The sequence below is a fragment of the Uranotaenia lowii genome, chromosome 2, assembly GCF_029784155.1.
Source record: "Uranotaenia lowii strain MFRU-FL chromosome 2, ASM2978415v1, whole genome shotgun sequence".
NCBI classification, from domain to species: Eukaryota; Metazoa; Arthropoda; class Insecta; order Diptera; family Culicidae; genus Uranotaenia; species Uranotaenia lowii.
In genome coordinates, this window is record NC_073692.1 from 358927547 (window position 1) to 358938513 (window position 10967).

The window sequence follows — 10967 nt, forward strand, 5'->3', positions numbered from 1 at the left end:
ATTTGCTGTGTAAGATTTAAACCTTTGTGCTGCGTGGTAACCATGTCCGCAAACTGAGTTTAGATCGGTCGGTCAAACTTGATCAAAGCTCCGGATCCGGGGTGGAGGAATCGTGGGGCCGAATCAGCAAACCAAGCTTACAGTTTCTCCACAAAGTTCTGATTCGCTGATATGAAACTGCCCTCCAAGGTTAACCGGAATCTTATTTCGTTCCTCTCAGATTTTCACTTTTTCCCCCTACGGGGAACCAATGCGGATTAAACTAAACGAATGGCAATCGCTCGAATACCGGCCACTGAACTACAATATCAAACGGTAACGGCAAAGTGCGGTCTCAAATTTTTGGCACTGGTAAAAAGAGACAGCAAGAGACAACATTTTTGACAAGAGATGTGTCTAACGTGATTCAGGAAAATACTGTCCTAAATTTAAAGGATTCATTTAAGCTCCTGTGAACTCGTAGATGTTTCATCCTAGATTTCAGAATAAATGAAGCGTCACGATATTCAGGATGCTTCCCATTCGAATTTCGTGAAAATTAGCCAATTGCCCTGTGATTGAGAGGATCAAGATCCCGAGCGGAAAAATGGAATCTTAGTGTGTATACTCTTATCGCTTTAGCCAGAAGTTGAAAATTTGTATGTATATTGCCTCCACTTTGGTAGGTAAATGCTGTTTTTTCGTGTTTCATACGATCATTCTATAATGTATATGAAACGTATAACAAAGTTGTTGAGAAATATACCTACAAAAATGTTTGCTGGGTTGTAGATGGGGCCTATTACCCCCTCCTTCCACTCCTCCGGTAGCTGTTCTTTGTCCTAGATCCGGACCTTCCATCGGTGTAGGCAATCGGCCAACTTGTCCGGCCCATTTTGATAAGTTCAGCTGCAATGTCATCCTTGCCAGCCGACTTTTTGCTATTCAGCTAGCGAATGGCTTCCTTAACTTCGCTCATCGTTGGGAGCAAGCATGGAAAAAATCGGATCGAAGTACATTCAATCTGCAATCCGTGGTGAACTCATTCAATTCTAACTGCCAATCGAAGCAATCGGGAAAGGAAAAAGTTCACACACCAGAATGAACACTAACGATTGCAATCCCGAATGAATGAACTTTTAATACGTTCGGGTGAACGAAACGAAGCCCGAAACATTCGCCGCGGATGGTTTTTTTTATTTTCACCACGACGTTCGCAAATGATTGTCGAAACACAATCGCCAAACGATTGTAAGATTGCATTCGCGAATGTTTCCGTAACCGGTAAAGGATTGCGCCATCAGGTGCTTGTTTTTTGGCTAATTTTGTGCGTGTTTTAGCCCCCGCGCTCGCTGATGGTTTGTTTTCTCATGATGTTATTTTAATTTATGTTCGAATAGGAAAATTAAACATATAATTAGTAAAAGTGTGGACTTTTGCACATTGCGTAGAAAACTAAACTGACAAAGGGGGGTTGGAAAATAGGAGGCAAGGACGTCGGCCTGGTGTCGATCAAAGCCGTCGATATTGTTTCAGTCGAATAAACGTCGTCTTAGCTGCTGATTTTCCGGTGCGGAATTCGCTTTTATGTCCCAATGGGATACGAACGCGGAACATACGTATTAGGCTTAGCATTTTTTTAGTTATTTCAATTAACAATAAAAATTTAAAAAAAAAAATCGAACCAATACCTCACAATTTTTAATTTCCTTCCGAAAACCAATTCGAACAAAACAAAACGCCTTCAAGTAGGCAAGCACGTAATCGCCTAGATGTAGGCAGATATTTGAGTGCTATGTCGGCTTACAATATTTATGTGTGGGATTTTATAACTTTTATGTGACGCATATAAAAGTAATAATTTTGTATTCTGTATTCTTGCAATCTCAACATAATTATATGATTATTTGGCAATTTTGGTTAAAAAAATGTCCCAGTAGCCAAAAGCTAAATCCCTAGGCTTCGTAAACAAGAGTGGACATTTTCAAACCCCCCTTTGTCAGTTTAGTTATCTACGCAATGTGCAAAAGTGGTGAATGTTCTTATTCGAACATAAATTGAAATAAAATCATGAGAAAACAAACCGCCAGCGAGCGCGGGGGCTATAACACGCACAAAATTAGCCGAAAAACAAGCACCTGATGGTGCAATCCTTTACCGGTTACAGAAACATTCGCGAATGCAATCGTGCAATCATTTGGCGATTGTGTTTCGACAATCATTTGCGAATCAATTCACCCAACGAACGTCGTGGTGAAAATTAAAAACGATCCTGTTAACTGCGGCGAACGTTTCGGCCATCGGTTCGTTCACCCGAACGTATTAAAAGTTCATTCATTCGGATTGCCAATCCGACCAATCAGCGGTCGTCTGTTCACGCTCGCATCGCCGATGCTACCATCGTGAACCATCGTGATTGAGAATCATTAGCGTTCATGCTGGTGAACGAATTTTTCCATCCTTGGTTGGGAGTGGCTCCTCTACGTCGTTGGCAACGCCGGCGATGTACCTTCCCCCACACCATCTTGGTCTCCTGCATGTGCGCCGTGCAGGTGTTCATCGTAGTACTGCTTCCACCTTTTGATCACCTCACGATTGTCCATCAGGATGCCTCCGTCCCGGCACATTTCTGCTTGCAGCACGAAGCTTTTGCGGGATGCGTTCTGATAGAAATTCTTGTTTCTTGGGAACGATGCAGCTTTTTGTCCCGGAAAATTTGGAATCGTTGCCTCTTCCGCTGTCGGGGATTTTCCTCGTTTCTACGGATACTTTATCTGCACTACTGCTGCCGGCGATATTTAAGTCGAGCCGAGCGTGCGCCTAAAATTTCCGTCATTACGGAAATTTTAGGAGCATCTTCGCTACACCAGATAGTTGACTGACTCGATGTTGGCGCCTTGATAATATATGACGTCCTTTTCATTGGTCAGCTGGTGCGCGCTTAACCTTCTAATTGTCGGTTTGGATTCTTCCTCCTGGCCGACCTTAGCGTTAAAATTCCCGATGACTACCTTGATATCATGTTTTGGGCACGGGTCGTATTCACGATTCAGCTGCGCGTAGAATTCGTGTTTGTACCGGTGACTTCCGAGGTATCATTTTTAGCAAACAAAGATATAATTCAGTATGGATATGCTTACGTTAACCGCTCTAAATTAGATTTCAAGAATTTTTAATATAGGCACATTTTCACTATGATGAATTGCTCTACTTAGACGATTGTACATTTTTAGGCTTATAGTTTCTAATCGCCTTTCTCCAATTCTGGTTGTTGAACTCTCTACAAATAATCTATCCATAAACCGGGTATTATGATTATGAGTTGCATGATGTACATTGAAATTATGGTGGATATCCTTGATTCGTACTATTCGGTGCATGGTAACCAAAGTTTGTAAGTCACGCAAGCAGCAGTGTAAGTGATAAGTCGTTCAAATAAATGAGAAACAGAAGCGGACCTATGTAAGTTACTCCCTTGGGGTACGCCTACACTAATAACTAACTGAGGGCTTAATGTGTCGTTGATTTTAACTACTTGTTGATGATTTTCCAGATAACTGTGCATCAGTTCGTTTGCTAAGCCTCTTATACCATATGCTTTTAATTTTTTCAGCAAAAAGTTATGATCTATTGTATCAAAAGCTTTTGATAAATCAAGAAACAAGGCTCCAGGTTTTTCATTCTTCTTTTCCAAACTGTATGACACACCAATAATTAGTTCCAGTACAGCGATCTCCGTGGAACTTCCTTTACGAAATTCCTTTTCAAAAGTTGCCATATTTCTAAAGTCATCCATGGACATATTTTCCTCATCCGAACTACAGCGGTGGTGACAGGGATATGTTTAACAAGAAGTTGTTGGTAGCGTTCAGTTATAGCATCAATCTTGCATTCGGATCTTGGTTCCAAAAATCAGCATTTCTTAGGAAATCCACAAAGTCTCTTTCGAGATGGTCTCGATTCGTATGTCGCCGTGATAAGATTTTAACTTCAGGTAAAGCTTTTTTGTTGATGTAAGTAGGCCTGTGATCACTAATGTCACACTCAAATGTGCAATTAATTATTGAACGGAGGTCGTTTAAGTGTTTGACTACCTTGTAGTTCAATTTATGGAATTTCAATGCCTTGAACGTTTCTAGGACATGTAAAGAACTAAGTTCTTCATTAGGTAAATAAGGTCAAATAAAACGCCACTCAGATTGCACCGGTCAAATCCGTCAGCAGATTTAAAATGCAGAAAATTTCACGTGAGATTAGTACTTTTTCAGGCTCTTAAACCGGCGGCTTCTGAATTTTTGGGATTTTAAAGGGGTTCATGGGAACGACTCCCTAACCGAAGAGAGAGGAAGAGCCGCCGCCAATGGAGATATCCGATTACTTTATGACATTTCTCGCCGCCTCAGTGGTGCAAGGATTAATGAAAAAAATGCCGCTATAAGACCGAGCAGGTCAGCAATCGCCAACAGAACCCGCAGCTCGAAGCGCCAACAGTAAGTCGCATAAATGGCAACAACTCGGAAGCGCCCTCGCTGGCTGAAATAGAAGCGGCAATCAAAGACATGAAGTCCAACAAAGCACCTTGGATCGATTGCATCCCTGCTGAAATGCTGAAAGCCGACCCTGCCTTGTCAGCACAAATGTTACACCGTCTTTTCGCTGACATCTGGAATACTGCAACATTCCCGGCCGACTGGATGCAGGGTATCCTCGTTTAGGTCCCGAAGAAATGAGACCTGACAGAGTGTGGTAACGTTGATCTGTACAACCTTCAAAGTACTCTGCAAAGTGATTCTGAACAGGATCCAGGAGAAAATCGACGCTACACTCCGACGGCAACAAGCTGAATTCCGATCCGGACAATCATGTGTGGACCACATCACAACGTTACGAATCATACTGGAGCAAATCAACGAATTCCAGGACTCTCTTGTGTTGGTGTTCGTTGATTTCGAAAAAGAATTCGACCGACTTAATCATGAAAACATCTGAGCGGCTTTAAGGCGAGGAGTCTCAGAGAAACTAGTCCATCTCATCGAAGCACAATACGAGGCATTTTCGTGCATGGTCTTGCACGACGGTGTCTTGTCCGATCCAATCCCGGTAACTGCTGGAGAGAGACAAGGATGTATTTTATCACCGCTACTTTTTCTAATCGTAATGGATGAGATTCTGACTGGATCGATCGACTGTGCACCGAACCAAGGATTGCCGTGGAATCCTTCAACAATGGAGCAATTGAACGACCTTGACCTGGCTGACGATATTGTTTTGCACGCCCAAACACAACCGGATATGCAGAGCAAACTCGACGACCTCTCCGAAAGCTCCAAGGCACCAGGTCTTAAAGTCAATGTCGGAAAGTTAAAGTTGATGGAGATCAACACAGGAAATCTTCCAGTTTTATTGTAGCTGGGCAACAGGTTGAGAAAGTGGAGTACTCCCAGTATCTTGGTAGCCAGATAACGCCTGATGGTGGTTCAAAGAAAGACATCGAAACCCGGATCAGAAAGGCCCGATTTGCGTTTGCGAGCCTTCGAAACATCTGGCGTTCACGTCACATCTCTCTACGGACAAAAATCCGAATCTTCAACTCAAACGTCAAATCCGTATTGCTGTACGGGTGCGAAACTTGGTGCACATGCAAGAAGAAGTTCTCATAACAAAGCTTCCGTACCTAATATCAGCTCCTTAGACCACATGATGGCTGAACCTTAAGAAGGCTTTTAAGGTGTACACTAGACTGCCCCTAAATTGTATGGGAAGTTTTAAACTTGAGAAATCTTATGAGCTGCATGCTTAAATTGATCCTGGGCCTAGAACAAGATCTCATGCCAAATTTGGGTCGGATCGGATCACGGTAAGGGGCCGCTAAACGGGTCTGAAGTTTGTATAGGATTTTGAGACATTTTGTTCGGGAGTAACATGAAAATCCGGTTTTTTCATCAATAACTTTGGTCCCCTCGACCATTTTCTTTTGAATATGGTTTTTCTCAAAGCCATAATTATGATAAATATTTCATTCCAAGACTGCATTTCGATTCTAATTAAGATAAAAAAAAGTCATTAGGCTTTTTTCAGGGTGATTTTTATCACTGTTAATGCTGCCTGAGATTGTTCGACGTAGTGCCTCATTCATAGTGATGAATATCTCCTTTAAAAAAGTAAGCCAATTTTTAAAGCCTAATAACTTTTTTGTTTTAAATCTAATCGCGACGCAGTCTTGAGATGAAATATTTGTCATAATTTTTGGATTTAAAAAGACAGGGGCGATAAAAAACTGGTTTTTCATGTTTCTTCCGAACAAAATGTCTCAAAATCCCATACAAACTTCAGGCTCGTTGAGCGACCCCTTTCCGTGATCCGATCTATCCCAAATTTGGCATAAGGTCTTCGAGGTCTTGTACTGGGCCTAGGATTAATTTCAGCCTGCAGCGCAGAACTTTTTCAAGTGTGCAACCATCAGAAAAAATGGGCAACATTGGGAGAATTTGCCTATTGGACATAGACAATCTGGTTTCAATGATTTTTAAAAATGTTATGGTACTTGTTTTGAACCCTTGAGCTTTTGGATCTTGTTGATCAAACCTGTATGAGTAAAATCGACGAAAAAAAGTCTAGCAAATTCGAATGGCGATTGGCAATTCACCACATACTTTTTTTTTATTTCCCGAATAAAATTTTTTAGAGGGTGTTGAAAAAGTATTTTAGTTTTTTCGATAATTTGCAACATCATCAAACACGAACTTCTCCGGTACAAAAATTTGATAAGAGACGAATTTAAAGAAATTTTTGATTGATTAGTGATCGGTATAATGTAGGCTTGCCAGATACTTTCAGAAAAAAGCGGGACATTTCACGAAATAAAAGCGGGACACAGCTGAAAAAAGCGGGACATTTTAAAAACTCTTAAAAAAGCTTGATTGTATAGAAAACTTTTATTTACGTATACCAACCATTAGCCAAAGTTGTTCGTAGAAAGTACACTACACTTAGTTTTTCTTACATGACTTCTATTTATCTGATTTTTTGCCATATGCACTGTTATTTTACAGGGTTCTCACGAATTACAATTTATTTGAGAAAAAATATTCGAGTCGTACAAGAAATCGTATAAAAAAACTTTTGTTTAATTTGAATGTAAATTTGTTTGTTTGGTAATTTGTAAAAAAAAATTTATTTGTTAAAATTAATCTTTATTCTTTATTCTTTATTACTTTATTCCAAATAAAATTATCTTCATCTACTTGCAATCTCGATCCAAATGCAAGTTTAAGTTTGAAATAAGGCTTTGATAAAACTGCAATAATGATATAATTTGATTATTTACGGGATATTAGATATATGTTCCATTATCAGCAAATGAATTCCTTAAATAAAATTCGGTGAATGTTGCTGAATTTTGAATGTTAATTCTGTATCTCAATTCTGAACCTGGTCTGATCAGGTTCAGAGATCAGAATTAATATTCAAAATTCAGATTGAGCTCATGAATAAGTAAACATTATCAAGTTTTCTAATTATGAAATTGAATTTTGGATCAGTTTCAATACGATTTCTGAAATGTAAAAACAACGAATTTTGAATTCAGATTTCAGATCAATATTAAGCTACGAGCCAAGAATTCAAACTTGTTTCAGAGCCCTCAATCATCAATCTATTATTTCATATTTGATGGCTTGGGCTCCAATCTGCATACATTATTTCATTTTAAATATTTTTATCTGAATAAAAAAATGTATTTCGAATGAAGAATTTTATTCAAAATTGTCAATTCTGGATCGCTATTTTGAAGTTTTGGATTCTGTAAAAGAATTAAGTTTAAGAACTTCGATCTGAATATGAAACCAAAACTCACGATGATTTCTATAGCTATGATCATTTAGAGTCTGGGCACTTCATTCCGGCTATAACTACATTCCTAGAGTTTGGATACCTAAACAAAATTTTGGCAGCGTTGTGTTGATAATGACAAGGACTACCTTGCCTATTTTTAAGATGTCTTAATTACGTGTATTTGAGAAATTTACAATGGAAAAGGATATGGTAAAAATATTTTTGCACAATCATCTCGGAAATCTTTTTTTTCGACTTGAAAACTCATGAGCTGTGTTGCTTTTTCTGAAATGTTTTTGGATCAAATAGATTAGAAGTATAAATAGAATGCTCTGAATACAACTAGAATACTCACGTTTTTCGATCAAACGAATAGTTTTAAAAACAAGCGTTTGTAATTGCCTGGATTTCAGATGACCAAAGTTTTATAATTTTTTTTTTCATATTCGGAAAAAATATTGTAATGCATATGAGTTACAAAAATTAATAATTCTATTTTTTAATGATGATGTGAACTGAAAATCAAGAATCCCAATCCAGATACATAGTGCAAAACATGAAAACAGAAATACAATTTAGATTTTGATAATAGGGAAGTAGAACCCTGAAATGAGTTTAAGCTGTTAAAGTTTGGTATTCAGAAATAAATTTCTATCATCAAGTGAGAAAATTTGCAAATCTGTAGCAGAATTCTTCATACCTTCGTTGGTTGAACGTGCTCTAAGAACGCTTAACTGAATCAAAATCTTACTGTAATTCCAAGAACTTTAGAGTTATTCAGAATTGTCTCAATGAAAAATGTTGCTTATTTTGAGGAAAAGACGCATTTGAAAGATTTTCTGTGTTGAACCAATGAATCCAAATTAAGACTAAAGTTTGTTTTTTTTTCAGTGTAAGTCAATGAACTTGGTAAAAAAATTCCAAGAAAAAAAGCGGAATATTTTGAGGAAAAAACGGGACAGCGGGACATTCAACAAAAAAGCGGGACATGTCCCGCTTTTGCGGGACGGATGGCAACCCTAGTATAATGTCTAGTTTCTGAGAAGCATACATTTATGATAAGTTTTATCAAGTTAACAAAAAGAGGTTATTGCCAAGCCTTCCTTATGGGTTTCCCTACTGACTGTGGGTCTGTCCCATAAAGTATTTCGATCTATATTTATGTGATAGGAACTTGAAAAAAATTCACTATGCATCGTCATTCTTTTCCGCTTGCACCGCTAAAGGACGAAGAATTAGCAAAGACGAGAAAGTGCTAAATGTTTTATCGAAATTGATTGCCGCAAATTGATTGGCTAAATTATTCATTAGCCGACGACGTGTCTGGTTTACAACCAGCAAGTTTTCCCAAGCGCAGGTCAACCATTCGTTTCCGGTTGGTTCGACTGAAGACGCCAAGAAATTATGAAGCACTTCGACAGTTTTCAAACGTATCGAGGCCTATGCATCGGATTGTTGGTTTTAAATTTGTCCACCATTTCAATGTACCTTCGAGAATTGGTGGAAGATGTGGTCAATTTTGGATTTGCTGGTTTGTTCTTTTTAGAAGTTTTGAAGTATGAGCAATGATTAAAAAGTTGTTTTTACTTACAGAAAGATTTCTGGAGAAAATATTGATCGTTGTTCTCTACACCATTTTTGCCATTGTTCTTAGCTTGGGTATTTTTGAAGTGAGTATTCTTATTTTTAAATCTTCTTTCAAAATACCTACTAATGTTTGAAAACTATTGTAAATTTTAGGAAAACATCAAACTTTTGAAATGTTACGTAGCTTATCTGATTTTACACTTGGGATCCTTCACATCTGATCTAATTTTTTACATCGTGAAGCAAGAAAGTTATGACTATCTGTTTTATTCAGCATTTGTAATAGGTAACATCAAACATATCACGAGATGCAATATGATTAAAGGGTTGAATTTAATTCCAGTTCATATCGTTGGAATAATGTGGATCGTTATTGGATTGATAAGAGCAATCGAGAGCGACAGGAAGTTAACAGACTTTATCGATACAATATCCCAACGTACAGAGAAGGTTTACATTGAAAAGTATGGTGTACCTTAATTTGTCTTTTGAATATATTGACGAAATCGATAACCACTTATGGAATAATCCTAATGAAATGTATATGTTCTAAGCCAACGGTCACAATTCGTTGCCTTAGAGTAAGGTTTGTACAAAATTATTTCCACCGGAAACGTTTTCTAAAACCGTTATTGGTGTTAAAATTATAAGACACTCGTGATAATAAATAAATTGAAATCTCATTCGATATTGAACAAACATAAACACTTTATCTTAATTCTGGGAATTCAGAAACCTGAACATTCGAGGCTCAATAAAAAAGAAATTTGTCACCCAACGTTTTAGTCTCTTTAGGGTGTCTGTACCAATTTTAAATTTTCAATGTAAAAAACAAATTTTCAAGTTAACACCAACACAAACACCAAAATGAAACACGTTGGCAATGGATGTAAAATGGAAACTTTTACCCTACCTTATTAATATAGCAAAAGATTATATCAAATATGCAAATTGGTCTACCAAAGCGCCAGCAGCGAATACTAAAAGAACCTTGGCAAATTTGTATATTTAAAAAAATTCTCAGTGGGTTTTTACGTGCCACCACCTGATTAGAGGCTCCCTTCACACCATTTCTGGTTCCCAAGTTCGACTTCGGCAGTTGACTCACCATCACTCTTCCCTATCGTCATTCGGAAATCAACAAGCAGATCACGCAAATTAACAGTTTACTGGGGGACTGAATCGAGCGAAAACATGATCAAAATCGTCAAACCTCAAAATCTGTCACCATCCATCAGTAACACTTTTCGAGAAATGGTAATGGCCCACTGACATCGGCCAATTTGGCGGTTCCTGCTTTGATCCCAGAGCTGGTTTCAGATTGTTGAACTTTTGGAGTGCGATAACATATGAAAATGAGCAAAAACCGCAAAAAAAATCTTCAAACTGTTCAAATTTACATAAGACAGGTTTCTCCCGGTTGGGTTCCCGGCTAGGACGAACTGACTTTTCGTTATTTTTTTCACCTTCAAACTGAAGATGATCCTATAGTCAGGTTTCGTTTTTTGAATATGTTTAGTTTTGTTTCGTTAACCAAACAACTTTTAAGGACAGACCTTGAAAAACCA

At 38.1% G+C, this 10967-nt stretch overlaps 1 protein-coding gene across 1 annotated transcript; it reads left to right on the top strand.

Moving 5' to 3' along the window:
• The first annotated feature begins 9196 nt into the window (after positions 1-9196).
• Positions 9197-10090, top strand: LOC129740920 (uncharacterized). The gene is made up of 4 exons (XM_055732566.1): positions 9197-9343; positions 9406-9482; positions 9553-9685; positions 9743-10090. Exons 1-4 carry the CDS (start codon positions 9217-9219, stop codon positions 9877-9879), a joined length of 474 nt encoding a protein of 157 aa, XP_055588541.1. The 5' UTR covers positions 9197-9216; the 3' UTR covers positions 9880-10090.
• Positions 10091-10967: the final 877 nt, after the last annotated feature.

Coding starts and splice junctions, on each gene's coding strand:
- LOC129740920 (XM_055732566.1), top strand. CDS start 9,217: ATGAAGCACTTCGACAGTTTTCAAACGTATCGAGGCCTATGCATCGGA. Junction 9,344..9,405: donor GGTCAATTTTGGATTTGCTG/GTTTGTTCTTTT, acceptor TTTTACTTACAG/AAAGATTTCTGGAGAAAATA. Junction 9,686..9,742: donor TTATTCAGCATTTGTAATAG/GTAACATCAAAC, acceptor ATTTAATTCCAG/TTCATATCGTTGGAATAATG.